Source organism: Engraulis encrasicolus, chromosome 13 (genome assembly GCF_034702125.1).
Source record: "Engraulis encrasicolus isolate BLACKSEA-1 chromosome 13, IST_EnEncr_1.0, whole genome shotgun sequence".
NCBI classification, from domain to species: Eukaryota; Metazoa; Chordata; class Actinopteri; order Clupeiformes; family Engraulidae; genus Engraulis; species Engraulis encrasicolus.
Genome location: NC_085869.1, coordinates 22,827,077 through 22,845,251, shown reverse-complemented (window position 1 = coordinate 22,845,251; position 18,175 = coordinate 22,827,077). Strand labels below are relative to the sequence as shown.

The following is an 18,175-nucleotide window of genomic DNA, read 5'->3' as shown; positions in this document are numbered from 1 at the left end:
CAAGCGTACCTTCTGTTTCACGCTGTAATGGATATTGAAAGTTAACTACTATAGTACTACACTACTATGACAGTGCACAGGGCCTTTAGTAATGCACTACGACTTGGTCATTGCCATGCTGGTAACAGCTAATTTATAAAGCCGTGTCTTAAGGGGTTAAAGAAGTCTTAAGTCTAAGTCTAGGTCTTCTCTGCAGGTTATGCCATCCCACAGGCTGACTGGAAATCCTACCGTGAAAGAGAAGGGCTGATCCCCCCCACCCCGCCGCTCCCCCCGCCACGCCCCTCACGGTCCCCATGGCCACAGGAGGCCATGCCCCCGAGACAGATGTGTTGATCAACCTGCATCAGGTATGCACACACACACACACACACACACACACACACACACACACACACACACACACACACACACACACACACACACACACACACACACACACACACAAACACACACACTAACATATACAGTGCATACACACACGCACGCACGCACGCACACACACACACACACACACATACACACACAGTTCAGCCAGCACAGCACACACACCAACACAGCATCATCACAACTTCAACCTGCATCAGGTACACACTAGACTACATGATCTCCTCGAAGGAATTGCTGAAATTGCGTCCAAATTACGACACATTCCCTTTGATCACACATGCGCAGAGGTCATGCTGCTCTCTGGAGCTCACCTCTATCTCACAATCACTTCTCAATCATGCTCCTGAGACAAACGTGTTGATCAACCTGCATTAGTACAGACACAACAACATGACACCGACACAGCTTTATCACAACACCAGAATAACACAGACACAATGCAAACCCCCACCTCACAGTCACCTTTCAAATATACCCCCCCCCCTGAGACAGACATGTTGCTCAACCAACTTAGCAACTTAGCACAGACACGGCTTTAACACAACACAACACAACACAACACAACACAACACAACACAACACAACACAACACAACACAACACAACACAACACAACACAACACAACACAACACAACACAACACAACACAACACAACACCAACAATCACACCTTCTCATGTCCACGCAAACGTTGTCTCCTGTAGAGACAATAAAGGCGAATCTAATCTAATCTAATCTAATCTAATCTAATCTAATCTAATCAACACAACTCAGCCAACACCAGGCCCGTAGCCAGGGGGCTTCAAGGGGTTCGTTCGAACCCCCCCTCCCATCCCCCACCCCCACTCGAACCCCCCAACACTGGGCCAACACTGAAAATAACTGTCAGATAGCAGTAATTTGAAGCAATTCATGTCCATTTATGTTAAGTATGGGGAGCAACAGACAAACAATTAAGGACAGCAACAGACTCACAGCAAATTCATAATGAATAAAATATGTCTAAATTAAAATATTTGAAGTGTGCTCGTGTATTTGGGGACATTGGAATAGGGAGCCAAATGAAGTCCACTTTCGGGGGGAAAAGATCCCCCCCCACCATAAGGCAGGCTACGGGCCTGAACACACAAACATAACATCAAACACAGCTCCAACACAACATCAGAAACAACATCATCAGCTGGCAAACCCCCACCTCACAATCACCACTCAATCCTGCCCCTGAGACATGTTGATCAACCTCCTATCAGGTACAGACACAACATAGTACTGCCAACACAAAACAACACAACACCAGATGCAACACCAAACAGATCATGCATCAAAATTCGAACGCAGCTTCAATCATAATTTCAATCACTAATATCAAACACAGCTCAAGCATAGCACCAACAAAACACCAACAGAACATCAAAACAACACCTACACAGTGTAACAGAGGCCAACTAGCAGAGATTTGCGTGGAACTTTAGTAAACCTCCCTCCCGGAGTCTCAATACAGTGTAGGTAGCGTTGGGCTATCGGACCGGCCCTTTAGTCCAGCGGTATCGTACTGTACCTCCCATTGCTGAACTGTTGTAGTTGACGACGTGGTGAGTTTCCGTCCCCGAGGGGGACGAATTGCGTGGGAACATGTGCGTCACAACAGCACCATGCAACCTAAGCCCCCACCTCACCATCCCCTTTATGCGAAATTAATACACAGCATCCAGAATCCCCATAGCATCCCTTCACTCAGTTGGCATACCCATTTCCATTAAGTCAACAGGACAAGAAGAAATTTGTGTGTGTGCGTGTGTGTGTGTGTGTGTGTGTGTGTGTGTGTGTGTGTGTGTGTGCGTGTGTGCTTGCATGCCTGCACGTGTGTGTGTGCGCGCGTGTGTGTACGTGTGTGTGTGTGTACGTGCGTGCGTGCCACATGCATGCGTGTGTTGCCCTTCATGATTAATTTAAGAAAAGGGAAGGAAGGAAGTGCTGTCTGCACTTTCAAGAGGTGAACCGGGAGGCTAGTGAGGTTAAGTGATACTCAGAGAGGCCCCTGTGATTACCTTCCCCAATGAGACGTTCAATTCAGAATGAACTGACTTAAAGCTTAAAGAATTCTGAATAGAGCTTAATTCCGCTTTGAAAACGTCATGGAAACACCTCTTAATTTGGGAATTAAATGAAAGATCAAACGGACGGAACTATTTACTTCTGAATGATTAATTTTGAATTAAAAACATCATGTAAACGAAGTGAATTAGGCCCCGTTACCAGTCTCCAGATGAGTGAAGCCCTCAACCAACTATCAACCAACCAACCAATCAACCAGGCAACCAGGGTGCTCTGAGGAGATGGAATGATGGAGAGAGGAAGGAAAGAAGAGTTCAAGGAGATATATGACATAATAGAGATAGAGAGAGAGTGACAGAGATGCAGACAGTGTGTGAGAGAGAAGGGAGAGAAAGAGAGGGAAGAGAGTGTGTCTGTGTGTTTGCGCACACATACTGTATGTTTGTAGGTGTGTTCAGCTTCCCATCCTTATTTCACTCCGCTGATCACCAACGGTGCAGCCGTGGCCTAGTGGTTAGAGAGATGGTCTTTCAATCTAGGGCTTGCAGGTTTGAATCCCCCCTGACCTCTCCCTACATCTCCATCCATGTCTGAAGTGCCCTTGAGCAAGGCACATAACCTCACATTGCTCCAGGGACTGTAACCAATACCCTGAAAAATAATAACTTTAAGTCGCTTTGAATAAAATGAAAGCGTCAGCTAAGTGCAATGCAATGCAATGCAATGCAATGCCATTTCCCTCTACATCTCCTCCCTTTGTGCTCTTAATAATCTTTGGAAGTGTAAATGCTATGGCAACACTGTCTGTATTTTGAATCCCTGCATCGTGTAGGACGTTAGGCAGAGAGCGCACTAGCGCAGCCATCTGCCCGATTAACTTCTCCACTCTGTGTGTGTGGTCATATGTGCGTAGGAGTACCGCAGACTACATATGTGTTTACAGATGACGAGCCTGTCATTAGAAGCTGTCAGGGGTGGCATGAAACTAATCAGCATGCTAAAAGGCTGAATAAACATGACATACTGCTGGCTAACGAATATAATGTAATGTTGGTTGCAACACGTGTAATCTGTCAGTTAGTAGCCCCATAATGCACACCGTACCTCCTGTGGCACGCTGTAATAGTCATTGAACTCACAGTACCATAGTAGTACACTAGTAATGAGTAGTAATCTACTATGATTTGGTCATTGCCATTCTGGTAACAGCACATTTACAACGCTGTGTTTTAACAAGTTAAACTCACTATTCTTATACGATCTTCTCGAATGAATACATATTAAAAATGGTTAGGTTATTAGGAGTTCAAGGTTCAAGGTTCAAGGTTCAGGTTCATCTGACCATATAATATACTGTACTTTTAGACAGTTCTTTGAGGTGTTGAACTGTGTTTGTGAGTTGCTCTGTATTTCCTGTGTGTAATGATGCATGTGGAGAGGTGAGTTTAGAGAGAGAGAGAGAGAGAGAGAGAGGGGAACTGTGTCCTACAAAGCACGGAGCATTTGAGAGCAGAGGTTTCTTAGCCAGTGGAGCGTGAGGTTCGGGTGACTGTTAGTTAGAGACTTACGTAAGAGTGGAAATGACACTCTCACAGGCAGTCACAGAGGCCTCTGTCTGGCCATTGGGGAGCGTGGGAGGAGAGGAGAGGAGGGGAGGCTAGAGGAGGGGAGAGGAGAGGAGGGGAGAGGAGAGGAGAGGAGAGGAGAGGAGGGGAGGCTAGAGGAGGGGAGAGGAGAGGAGGGGAGAGGAGAGGAGAGGAGAGGAGAGGAGAGGAGAGGAGAGGAGAGGGGAGGGAGAGGGAGAGGGAGAGGAGGAGAATAGGAGAGGGAGGAGGAGAATAGGAGAGAGAGGAGAGGAGAGGAGGGGAGAGGAGAGGAGAGGAGGAGAGGAGGAGAGGAGAGGAGAGGAGAGGAGAGAGGAGAGGAGAGGAAAGGAGGGCGGGCGGCCGCCGTGTCTCCCCGCTGCTGACCCCTACCCAGCCTCAATGGAGCTACTAAGCCGGCACTGAGAAGGCTTGCTAATAATAATGTGGAGTTGCTTGGGCACCACAATCCCTGGTGCTGGGCAAAAAAAGTAACCTTTTGTGGAAAAAAGTTCACACACTCCTTTGCATGATTTTTTCTTCTTAGGTTCTTTTTTTCTTTCTATTCACTCACTGGTATGACGTTTCAACCTTTCGGTCTTCCTCCATGATATGACGTTTCGACCTTTCGGTCTTCCTGTTGCTGACAATAATGATCACACAAGAACAAGCTCCTCTACCGTCAACAACATTTCAAAAAATAAAATAAGTGGGACGTATTTATCTAATGATTGTGGTTAGGTAATGCCATAATAACTGTCCTTTTGATGTGTCATGTTTTTCCAAAACAGCACACATCTGTTTCATCCTCTGCTTTTGAATGCCTTCACAAGTGAATTGATGGCTTTGGCTGCAAGCTATTAGACCTGGAAATAGTTCATAAGGACATTTCTTTTCATGTGTGCTGTTTTCTACAACTGCGCACAACTGTTTTAATACCTCTTTTTTTGAATGCCTTCACAAGTAAGTTGACAAAATGAATCAGTTTCCGGCTGTTTGGTGTGGACTGGATGCTGAGAATGAATGTATTAAGGATGAAAGAAGTAACTGAAGGTTGAAACAGAAAAAGTCATCTGGTTGGGTGTAGCTTCCATCACGATGTGTGTCCTCATGTCACTGTTACCGCACAAATAGATCAAGCGCGACATGAGCGAGGCGAGCGACGGAAGTAATTGACTTTGTATTGAGTCGCGCGACAAAAGCGATTCTGGAGACTAGAGGCGATTCGCGCGACGAGAGCGACAGTTTGAAGTTGAAATCCTTTCAACTTTCTATGACGCGGTTTGGCGACTAGCCGTGACAGCCAATGACTGTATAGAGGTCAGTGACCACAGTCAATGGGAATGTTTGGATGCTTTGCCTTCTGCCTGTACGGACATACTCTAGTGTCTTCAATCGCTCGTATCGCTTGCTGCTGCACTCTGTCGCTTGAATCGCATCGCGCCTGGTCTATTCATGCGGTTACTCTTGCACGGCCACTCCAATGCCACTTTTGCCCCCACCACCCCAGAGCAGGGGCGTAGCAGCAAATTGTGGGCCCTATGTGTAGTACAGTCAGCTCCAACTGGCCATCGGACATTTCACAGTGGGCCTCGCAACCTCGTGGGCCCCTATTTTCAGAAATATAAAAAAACAAAAAAAGGTGATTCGGCTCTGTGCTGCTAATTATGTCGTGCCGAAAAGCGAGTCCCTGCCAGAACACGAGTGCCCTCATTGAAACCAATGGAAACCAATGACCAATTTTTCAGATATTTTTTACCCTTTTTTGCAGACAAATCCAACACAATTTAAGATGGAAAGCCTATCAATAAAGCATCTACATTCCTTCTGGAAGTATTACAAAGAGCTGGTTTACAATTTCAGTATTATTTCCATAAAAGAATCGAAGAATTGTCATAACAAATGTTACGGTTTCATTCAAATAGCTCATATGAAGTGGAGGATGAGTAATGTTTCATAAGCATATCTGTAGTTCATAAATTATGTAATTCATTCTGCAAAAAATAGTATAATTTTCTCTCAAAAAATGTCATTGGTTTCAATGAGGGCACTCGTGTTCTGGCAGGGACTCGCTTTTCGGCACGACAGCCCCTTAATGCCAAAAGTGCCCGGGCCCTATTGCTCCCCCAGGCCAGCCCTGCGTCCAGCCATACATTGACATATCTCAGACTAGGTGTGGGCCCCCTATACACATGGGGCCCTGGTGACTCACTCCCACTTTACCCCCATGAGCGACACCCCTGCACCAGGGTGTTGAGCTCAGCCTAGAAGGAGCCAGCAGCACCACGTTTCTCTGATCTTTTTTTTTTTTTTTAAATATTTTTTTGGTCTTTTTGGACTTTATTTATTATAGTATAGTGAAGATGGTGAAAAATAGCGAGCGGGGTGAGAGAGATGGGGAAGGCCCGGCAAAGGACCCGGGCTGGGAATCGAGTGCCCTACCGTTAGGCCAGGGTAGGGCCCGTTCCTCTGATCTTTGTTGTTAAATACGAGACGGCAGCTATAGGAGACACAGCAGAGCTCTCAGGCTCAGAGGCTCATGGCCACTAGAATAACGGAAGAATTCCTGAACTCTTGTTTGTTTCTTTACACTGGCATTGGTGACGAGCCCGCCGCTTCAAAGAAAACCCACCGCTCATACTGTAGGAGGTGCTACTGGACCTGTCACGTTCTGAGTATAGCATCTGGCGGGCTTACCTTAGGCTTAGGGGCAAGGGAATGAATTATCCCACTCGATCGTATTATTGACGCTAGGGGATTTTCAGAAGGTTGTGTAAACATGTGGACAGTATTAGGTGCATGATGAGTTATGGCATGGGATGTGCTCTGGTCACCCGTGTTTTATTTGGGGTATTTTAGTCTCTGGGATTGGGCAGCAGAGAGGCTGCAGTGGCCATCACTCAGGTCAAGTGGTTTGGCCTATGATGAAAAATACTGTGATTCATTTGCTCCAAGTAGCCTACTACACTGGGTCACTGGATTGCCTGAAGTGTTTGAGCTGCGGCTTTGAAAAGAGGAATAGTCACATAGACTGGAGTCTTACTTAGAAATGAAGGAGAGTGTCAACGTTCCCTTTATTTAACCCAGGTGCCGTGGATTTAAAAACCCAGATAGAGCCTTGACTTCCACACTTCCTTTGATTGCACACAGAACTTCTTCTAAAATATCAAGCCAATTAAGAAACGCAAAAGCAATTTTGACGAGCGACAGTGGGACATTTTAAAATAAAAACAGAGTGTGGTGGTTTGCCATCACCCTGGGAAACAAAGGAAGTGCGCATCACCAATCTTTTTGCTAAATTATCTTTAGCTCCTAAGTGCCATTCCCTTGGGGAGGCAAATGTTTCAACACAATGTGGCATGTGCCCTGATCATTTTGACAACACACTAACTGTACTGTATAGCGTCTGAGAAAAACATAGATGGCTGTATTGAACTAGTCTGGGAAAAAGCTGACTGTTGACTCCGTCAAACAGTCTGGCGAAAGCTAAGAGGAGTCTGTCTCCATGGAGGGTGGGACATGGTCTGAGTAACGTCCTCTACCATTTAAATTCATTGGAGTTCCAAATTCAAATTCAAATTCAACTTGTGCTTTATTAGCATGACTGTTATTATGCTACAGTGTTACAATAGCATACAAATTACAAGACAAAAGTGTGAATAGTGTTACTTTAACCAATCAGTAACGGACTCTGCAGGTGAGTTCTGCGTCACCACTCTCAACTGTTTGCTGATCTAGGAGGGTTTTGCCAGACTATGTGCGGAGCCAAAATCTTTGGGTGGAAGTACATAGGATGGCATTGCCAGGCTACAGTGAGAAATACATAGCTGGCTGTATTGAACTGCTGTTTGTTAGCAGTGGCTGTGTGTGGTCTGTTAGGTGTGTAAAGGGCTTGATCAAAGCTGTCCAATAGCATCACCCAATCATGTCTGCAAACCAAATGCGATTAGTGAAATTGTAAGAAGATGTCAATATCTCTGTGGCTTCTTCATATAATTAGTGACACAGTATTACTGTCGACAGAATCCATGTAAACTCTATTTTCAAACACTGTGGCATAAAACATTAGTGTGCAGTGAGAGATCCTCACGAGTGCGGTGGGAAATTATAGTAAGTGTATCTAGTTAATATAGGCAACATTCTAAGACGGTGGTGTGCCTTGAGACTATGTAATTGAAAATTGTGCCTTTGCCCAAAAAGGTTAAAAACCCACTGATGTAAGCAATGCTTTTCAGGTATGTGTAAAATATAACTGATTCAATGTAGTGAATTACATAATGCCTCTATTTATTCAGGCCTATATTTAAAAATATGCAAATCCCTGATGTGTGTGTGTGTGTGTGAGAGAGAGGATATGAATAAATGCAGTGAAGTGCGTGCAGTTGCTGCTGAGTCTGCCAGTAGTAGCTGAAAAAGCACTGAGCATTGCTAACATCTCCCAGACCAGACACACTCCCTGACATTTTCTGCAGGGACCTTTTATTTTCAGAGCAAGAGAGGTCAGCTCTATTTTCGTGGAAAACTTAAGGTCTTTAGACAGCAAAGTCTCCTCCTTCCTAAGTAGGCTACACAGTAAAAAATATCTGTGTTGATATAACTCTTAGAGAGTTGAAATAAACTTAGTACTGATAACGGTTTGGTCACACTCTACAATAGTGTACATTTGGCCCTGCCATGGACAACCGGTAGGGCGCTCAACCCGGGTTCGATTCCCGATCCGGGTCCTTTGTCGACCCCTCCGTGTCTCTCTCCCAATTCGCTTCTTGTCCAGGTCTCACACTGTCCTATCAAATAACGTCGAAAAATGTCAAAAAGAAAAAAATGAAATAGTGTACATTTTACACTTTTGTCAGTGTAACATTTTCAGACTTAATTCTACTCAATATTGTGCCAATATGAAGAGCTGTAGAGTTGAAATTACTACATTGGAATTCTGCGGAATTTGACTCTGACTTTCGACTCCATCATAGACTAAACTCTCCACAGCAGTGATTTTGAACCTATGGGCCGGGGCCCACTGGTGGGCCCTGAAGGTATTCCAAGTGAGCCTTGAAATAATTTTCTACAAATTATAATCATATTTTGGTGTGTGTTGTTATTCATTTATTTGAGTTTTATTCTTTGGGTCAGAAGTGGGCCCTGAACATTTGTGACAATTTCGAGTGGGCCCCACGTTGGAAAAGGTTGGGAACCCCTGCTCCACAGGGCTGTAAATACTCTATCTGTATTTACACAAGTTTACTCTGAAATATTGACACCCCTGCTTTTGTACAGTATATAGTTGTTTGCTATGGGGTCAGTGATGTGAGGAGAAGCTCAATGATGCAGTACTGCAACATGTGTTAATCTGAGGAGTGGCAGCTAACAAGCTTCATGTATGTAAAACAAGTGATCAGTAACACCAATGAAAAATTCATATGATACTGGAGACTACAAGCTGTTTACTCCTGTTTAAACAACCAAGACCGAGATGGAATGTCTCTCTGCATACTTTAGCCAAAATAATATTATATATTGAATTGAAAATGCATTTGTTATGTTGTAATGACATCTTATGAGATTTCAGCCCACGTAGCCTAACCTCATCTTCATATCACAACGAGAAGTGAGGTATTATTCAAATGGAAGAAATTCTAATACTTCTTGGCTAGAACAAAACTGCCAAGGCATAATGCACTACATTTATTGCAATATGAAAATAATGTGACTTGAAGTATGGTGTCTGATTTGTGGTCTCCAATCAAGTATCTCATTCACTAATTTCATTTGCATAGTACAGAGGGTCTGGAAACTGCTGAAGTGAGAAACCTGTGATGTGTTGGAATTGGATTTTACCCAATTGCTAACATGTCATGGTCATGCCATTGAAAAGCAATTAGGCCTGCTGGTGGAAGAGGGTGAAGTCTGTTGAAGTTTGAAATGTCCCCCCTGGGTGTTAAATAAAGAATTAGATTGAATTGAATACCAGTCTAAATTACACCATCTTCATCTGTGGAGACCATCTGCTGGGGAGGTTCAGTGTTGACTGTTTATATAGTTTATGTTTCTAGCACTGAGGCACAGGTAGCATCTCTACACGACATACTCTACACTACAGCGTGACAATAAATCAGGACATTGCAAATTACATGTATCAACAAGATAGCAAAATGTGCCAGAAACTTTCTTTGGTAAATTAGTGCATTGTACTCTATTTCATATTTCAGATTTGTATGCAAAGCTGCATTTTGAGCAGGGGTGTGTCAACCAGCACCTTTGACCCAACCCATTTTACGGTGTGCCAAATCTCTTTGAAGATCTGTGGGACCAATTGGTCTCATCACCATCTACACTCAAACACTAGCAGGTAATTGGAGTGCTTCTGGGAGAGAAGGGTCCTCTTCTTCACCTTTTTTTCCCTTGGTGCTCATCAGTGTAGGGGCTCTCAAACTTGGTCCAGGAAGACAGATGTTGAGGCACTCAAGGTTGCAATTTTTTTTACTTTTTTATTTGGCTACAATGTGAAAAAAATTGCAACCTTGAGTGCCTCAGCATCTGTCTTCCTGGACCATCTACACTCACTCTACATGTCCAGGGCAGGGCTTGAAACTGGCACCTGCCAACCAGCCAAATGCTGGTAAAACTTGGCTGTGGCTAGTAATACTTTCAGTGTCACTAGCCAATTTGACTTGCAGCTTATCCCTTGGTATGAGATACGCATCATATTCATAGTAGCCTACATTCTGTTGTTTGTCCCCTGTGTATCAATTGTTTTGTAGCTTGGTAACTCAGTTTCTATTTGCTTGATATACTTCTATGTAGAAAGATATTCCCTCATCTTGCTTTAGCACCTCATCTTCTGAGATTAGACGCACACCATCATGATAAAAAAATAAATATAAAATCTGTGGCTAGTGGAATACCTGAATGGATAGTGACTCAGGAAAACCACAGTGGCCGGTGGGCGAAAAAATTAATGTCAAGCCCTGGTCCAGGGGTGCATTTTTCGAAACCATTGTCGCTAACTACGTTAACCACTTTGTTGTTGGCAATGCAATTTCCTAATTGGCTAACAACTAAGCTTTCGGGAAACACTCATGTCCAGCTTTCTCCACAGAGATCTCCTGAGCACAGGCGTCGTTCTCAAGCTAGCACCTGCTCAACAGTTTCCATTGGTTACCAATGGCAGATTAGAATATCACCACCACCATGTCTTCCCATGTCCTTCGTTACCATAGCGCCGCTGTCTTGCCGTGGAGGAGGACAGCACAGCAGACCTCTTGTTTGTGTTTAATTATGTTTTTTTTACTGTGCGCCTCCGTCGCGCCACCGCTCCGCCGCTCCAAAAAGGTAGGGAGATGAAATATTGCAGCAGAACGATGAGTCATCACGGCCGCCCAGTGGAAAATGTCATTTCCTGTGAATCTCAGAGTCTCTCCCGCCGTCCCTCCCAGTGTGGAGTAGTGCGTGCAGACAGAGCCAGCTGTGTGACTGTGCGACTGTGGTGTGTTGTGCAACTGTGTGTACTGTACAGCGAAATGGGTGTGTGAATCACAACTCTGCCTTCCCTCCCAGTGCATTGTTGTGTATAGATGTAGAGCCAGCTCTGTGACTGTGTGTGTGTGTGTGTGTGTGTGTGTGTGTGTGTGTGTGTGTGTGTGTGTGTGTGTGTGTGTGTGTGTGTGTGTGTGTGTGTGTGTGTGTGTGTGTGTGTGTGTGTGTGTGTGTGTGTGTGTGTGTGTGTACAGTGAATTGGGCGTGTGTAGGGGAATGAAGTGTAAAAAAACATCAAAGGAACCTATTTTTTCCTCCGTAGTATTTTAATTGCATTCTTAGTGTTATTATAACTAGCTAATTTGCACACTGATTGCCTCTCCTGGTGACTTGGTAATTGATTGCCCCTCTTGGTCATTCCTGTAGTTTTTTTCCCCCTCTCACGTTAGTGTGCTGGCTGCCTGTTTCTCTGCTCTATCCATCATCCATGCCCTGGTCAGACCCCTGTGCAGTTCACTCCATTCCAGAGGTTTTACATAAACGGCAAGCTGTGGAGCCATGACCCCCACTAGTGCCTTCAACCTCTTTCCTCCTCCACCCCTCCTCTCCTCCTCCCCTCCACCCCTCCTCTCCTCTAGCTCTCCTCACCTCCTCCATCCCTCCTCTCCTCCACCCCTCCTCTCTAAGACCCCTCCTCTCCTGCACCCTTTCACCCTCCACCCCTACTGTCCTCTACCCCTCCTCTCCTACCCATCCATCCCTCCTCTCCTCCACCACCCCATCCTCTCCTCCACCACGCCTCCTCTTCACCCCTCCTCCTACCCCTCCACCCCTCCAATCCTCCACCCCTCCTCTCCTCCACCATCCCACCTCTCCTCTATCCCTCCTCTCCTCTACCCCTCCTCTCCTCCACAATTCCACCTCCCCTCTACCCTTTCTCTCCTCCTCTACTCCACCACCCCTCCTCTCCTGCACCCCTTTCCCAACCACCTCTACTGTCCATCACCCCTCCTCTCCTCCACCCCTACTTCTCTCCTCCCCTCCTCTCTCCACCCCTCCTCCCCACTACCCCTCCTCCCCTCCACCGCCATCTCCACCCCAGGGTCCAGCTGGGGCGGCGTTGGCATGGCAACATCACCCTTATTGCCGGTCACCAGCTGGAGCCTTGCGTCAGTCGCGGCTAACGAGAGCAGATCAGGAGCTCGGGGGGCCCGGCGTGGCACCCGCACCCGCACACCCACCCGCCTGCCCGCCCGCCAGCCCGCATGCCCATCAGGGCCGCTGACACCTTTGGCCGGACCCGGGACAAAGTCTTCTGAGAGGGCCCCCTGACAACCCACTACATACAATGTAATGAGGACCCAATTCTGGGCCCGCTCTCTCCCTGGGCCCGGGATAACTGTACCCTGTGTCTCCGACCCTGTCGGCACCCCTGTGCCCGCCCGCCCTTCAACATGACTGACTGAGTGACTGCTTAGCTGCCTGGCTGCCTGCCTGGCTGCCTGTCCACCACGATGTCCCTCTGCCCTCCTCATACGCTGCTGTTCGCTGTGGATCACTGCCTCCACACCCAGCCTCACTAAGCTGGTGTGACACAGCAGGTCACAACTAACACCCCGCCCTCCATCCCTCTCCACACACCCTAACACATACAGTAGGCCTACATACACGTACGTATATACATACACATGAACACACACACATGAACACACACACACACACGCACGCACGCACGTACACACGTACACACGTACACACACACACACACACACACACACACACACACACACACACACACACACACACACACACACACACACACACACACACACACACACACACACACACACACATTTTTTGACAAAAAATAATCGTGATTATGATTTTTTCCGTAATCGCTCAGCCAGTGGTGTAGTCTACGTAGAATGCAGGTATACAGAGTATACCCACTTCTAAATTTTAGGGGCTTCAGTATACCCACTTAAAATTGATTGATCCATTATTAAGAATAGCATCAATATATACAGTATACCCACTTCAAAAAATGCTTGAATATACAGTATACCCACTTCAAAAAAGTAGACTACACCACTGCGCGCAGCCCTATATGAACCCCTTTCTGGCTCTCGCCACAGCGTCAGTAATGATAAATGATAAAGAGAGGGTCCAAAGTGTTCAAATAAGCTGCAACACGGGCGGAAAATATTTCTGGTACCTGCTTGCATATCAGGACACAGACATCCACGTTGTCAATGACAAAAACATCCTTTTTAAAATTCTTAAATGTGCTGTATTTTCTGATGAGCGTACAGCAAACAACTGATGAGGTCTGGCAGTCATGTTTCCCGCAAAACCTGTTGTAATTGCATTGGGCGTGCCAGAGCTGACCATTTCCCAGACAGGCTGGCCCAAGGAATTTGGCTAGTAATGTCATTTAGTTTTGATTAACAAAGCAGGAAATATGCTGAGTGTGTGTAAGCATCGGAGCATCGGAGCAAAAGCATCGGAGAGTTTCTAAAGGGAGCAAAAGCTTTCTCTATTGGCTAAACACATCAAGAGCTCAATGCAGGCAAAACCAGAAAATATTAATTTTATTTTTTGGTTTCACTTGCAAATAACAAGCTGGTTTCTGACAGAATTCTCACTAAACGGCCATTATCTACACAAAGGAAGTTGCACATGTGTTGGGCTGTGCATTGTATCGAATTCATATCTTGATATCAATATTGCTGTCAAACAATATCAAATTTCATAATATCGATTTGAAACGATGGTTTTTTTATTATTAATTTTTTTGGGGATTTTATTGCCTTTACTTGAAAGGATGGTGAAGATTAGTGACAGGAAGCAAGTGGGGAGAGAGAGACGGGGAAGGCTCGGCAAAGGACCCAGGCCGGGAGTCGAACCGGGGTCGGCCACATAGCAAACGAGTGCCCTACCATTTTCGCCATGGTAGGGCCTGAAAAATTGTTTTTGTCATTTGTCTATACTGCCAAAAGGTAGGTTATGCTAAGCACAATACATTCCCCTCCAATTGAGCCATTGCGAGCGCAGAGCAGACGTGCTAACCCACACTCATGCAGAACACTTTTAAAAGAAATATACTCTAAAAATCATGATATCAATATTGACTGAAATAATCATGATAAGGATTTTTCTCATAATCGAGTAGCCCTATACACATGTGGTTCTGTTTACTTGTTTATCTTTCCATCTGACTTCCACATCACACTGAAGGTCATATTCTTATAATATTCTCAGGACCGATTGAGAGTGTGCCAAGAAACCATTGATCAGATGTTGGGTCCTGGGGATTATGTAAAATTTGGATGACTTGGCAGAGGTTTGCATGCTCTGTTTGCTTTCTAGTATACGCATGTTTCTGTGTCAACATCACAACGTGATCGATCTAAGTAGTAACCCACAGGACAGCAACAGTGTATGCCCACTGAGAACCTCCACCTCAGTCTTTGCTTAGGTTCACAAATTTGTTTGCAGACAGCCCCGAAACAGACAGACGAATGTGTACAAACATTTCCCAGTGTTTGCCCATGTTTGCGAGTTGGACGATGCAATCTTTCCGGAAGCCTGTTTGGAATATGAGAGAGAGAGAGAGAGAGAGAGAGAGAGAGAGAGAGAGAGAGAGAGAGAGAGAGAGAGAGAGAGAGAGAGAGAGAGAGAGCGACACACACACACACACACACACACAGACACACAGACACACACAGACACACACAGACACACACACACACACACACACACACACACACACACACACACACACACACACACACACACACACACACACACACACACACACACACACACACACACACACACACACACAGAGCGAGAACTTCAGTAATGAAAGACAGAGGAAAACTGGAGAGACCCAAAGCGAAAGAGAGAGGGGGATACTGAGAAACTGTGAGAGGGAAAGAGAGAGAGAAAGAGAGACAGATCTAGAGATTAAGATAGAAACGTATCCTGCGAGAGTGAAAGAGAGAGAGAGAGAGAGAGAGAGAGAGAGCGAGCGAGAGAGAGAGAGAGAGAGAGAGCGAGCGAGAGAGAGAGAGAGAGAGGCCCAGGATCAGGTGTGTGAGAGCGGAGGCTGTGGGCAGGCAGCAGGTGAGTGGGGGTGGGCCTATATACTGTAGTAGTGAGTCTCTCCTGCTCCCCTAGGCCTATACAGTATATGAAGAGTTCAGATGCAAACCCCCCTAACTCCATTTCTGAAGACCTTCTATATTTTTAGAGAATCCTGTTGTTGGTTTGGTTTACATTCATGTAATTGATAATACATATAAATAGTTATATTGCATAAATAAAATAAAAACATATGTCATTTTGATAGCGTTGTGTTAAATAAAAATGAAGTAAGATTATTTTCTGAAAAGGCACTTAGGGGGTTTTGCATCTGAACTCTTCACATGTAGTTGGGGGTGGGCCTATTTAGTACTTACTCTATCCTGCACCTCCAGCCCTACACAGCACATGTTGCAGTGTTAATTAAATACTTAAAGAGTCATGTCTAACACTCCTCTAGTTGGTATGTGTTAAGAGCTGCTTGATTATGGGGAAAAATCAATATCACAATTATCTATGTCAATTTTGAGAACACCACTTTTTAAAATGTTTTTTTAAGGAGAAAAAAATCTGGCCAAACAATTCACAATCTGCTCTCCCTTCAGCAGTGTGAGTGGAGAGCCATAGAGAAACACACATTCTGCAGGACTCGCAATGACTCAAGTTGAGGGGAACACATTGTGTGTAGCGTAGCCAATCTTTTGGTGGTATAGACAAAAATCTTTTTTTCTAATGAAATGTGATATCGTTTGACAACTTTTTAAAAAAGCAGTGTTAATTCAACACTTTGAGAGTACTTTGGGACCAAATACAATATTGAAGATGTTTCAAAGTAAATTGACTCTCTCAGTGTTGAATTAAAGGGGCTCTATGTAGGATTAAAAGTTTAATTAATCACTGTCCCGAGTCAGCCGGTGCTTATTTGAGTCACTAGTAAGTGAACGATGACTCTCGCGACCACTTTCACGGTCCGCTGTAAAAAAAAAAAAAACCAAATGTAACTTTTGTGAGAGCGGTCCGCTACGAGTGTCGTGCGAAACACTTCTCATACGAAAAATCACTTTACATACTGTATGTATTTTTTCATCCTGGCATTCCGTGATGAAAAACATTGTCACAGCGAGTTTATTTACACAGCATTTTTCCAAGACTGTGTAGATTTTGAGACAGGCATGCCACCTAAACCGTGCAAACTATGTCATCCTACATTGTGTGCAGCAATATTGATATCGCAATATAAATTTGATATATGGCACAGCCCTAGTACATACGCAGGGTGCGATTTGTAGGGGGGGATGGGGGAGATTGTCCCCTCTTCTGGTTTTGATATTGTCACTTTTTTTGAAACATATCTCCCCTTCTGGTTTTTGGACAAATCGCACCCTGTGCATACATATGTGTTGAAACACTTCACAATGTGCTGTGTGTAGCCTACCCCCTGCAGCCAGTGTCAGCATGTGAGTGATTCTACGATTCCCCTACGCTTTTGGCAAAAGCAAAATGTCAATTATCAGTATTTTTTTTCAACTAAATGACCTAGATGTTTACATAGTGTATATATTTAAGTTTCCAAACAAACAAATTGCCAAGCTTAATCTTAAATCATTTGATAAATACTCTAATGAAAGCGAACATTTGCTTAATTATTTTGTCAACAGTGTTATGGACAAATACTATGTCATTTCAAACATATATAAAAATACTACAGAGTTGAAACAATATATGTTTGAAAGTGCTTATGTCCCTTAGCAGTAATGTTGTCATTAATCTGTGCAACTGATATAGAAAATGTGATTGTTGAGCTTCATAAGTAGGATTTTATGAGTCAGTGTGATACAGACTGACACATTTTTCATCATAAATCCCTGTAACGTCTGATTTGAATATAGTCACCCTCCTTACACAACACTTCCTTCTCCAGAGATAATCCCTAGTGTATGTTCATAGGATTTTTCCAACACATAAGGGATCAATAGCGCAAAAACACTTTCAAAACAGTCAACGGTGTTACTCAACGGTGTTACGGTCAACAGTGCAGGGGAACAAGTCGGCACTTTTTTAGGAGAAAAAAACAGAGCAGACAAACCCATCTCCCTAGAACACAAATTATTTTGTTTGTTTGTCTGTCAATATGGATATAAATTGGCAAAAACATACTCCTCCTCAACTGTCATCAGTGTTGCCAGATTGGGCTGGTTCCCGCCCAATTGGGCTGCTTAGGATGGCCGTGTGCGGGTAAAAATGGCATCTATCAGAAAAACCTTCCCACTGCCATATAAATCAATAGAATTGGGCGGGTTTTTAGGGCGGATTTTGATCATTTTTTGGGCTGGAAATCATCAGCCTCATCTGGCAACCCTGACTGTCATACTTAATTGTAACACCATTGACGGTAACACCGTTGACATTTCAGCCATTTTTATGGTGTTGTGCTAACTGAGGACCTCAGAAGTTCCACCACAACACCTTAATCAATTCATGTATCTGTATGCTTTATCTGTGCTTTTCTACATGTGATTTCTAATTCAGATTCTTATGAATATGTTGATAACACAGTTGACAGGCAATTTTCCCGCTATGAGAACATGA

At 44.6% G+C, this 18,175-nt stretch overlaps 1 protein-coding gene across 1 annotated transcript in view; it reads left to right on the top strand.

Annotated features, from left to right (window-relative positions):
* Positions 1-268: 268 nt before the first annotated feature.
* The window catches only part of slc4a3 (solute carrier family 4 member 3), an 81,451-nt gene continuing 63,544 nt past the window's right edge, over positions 269-18,175 (top strand). Inside the window, exon 1 of the mRNA XM_063213470.1 lies at positions 269-350. Within this exon, the coding sequence (XP_063069540.1) occupies positions 297-350 (54 nt within the window). The 5' untranslated portion in view covers positions 269-296. The remainder of the gene's footprint in view (positions 351-18,175) is intronic.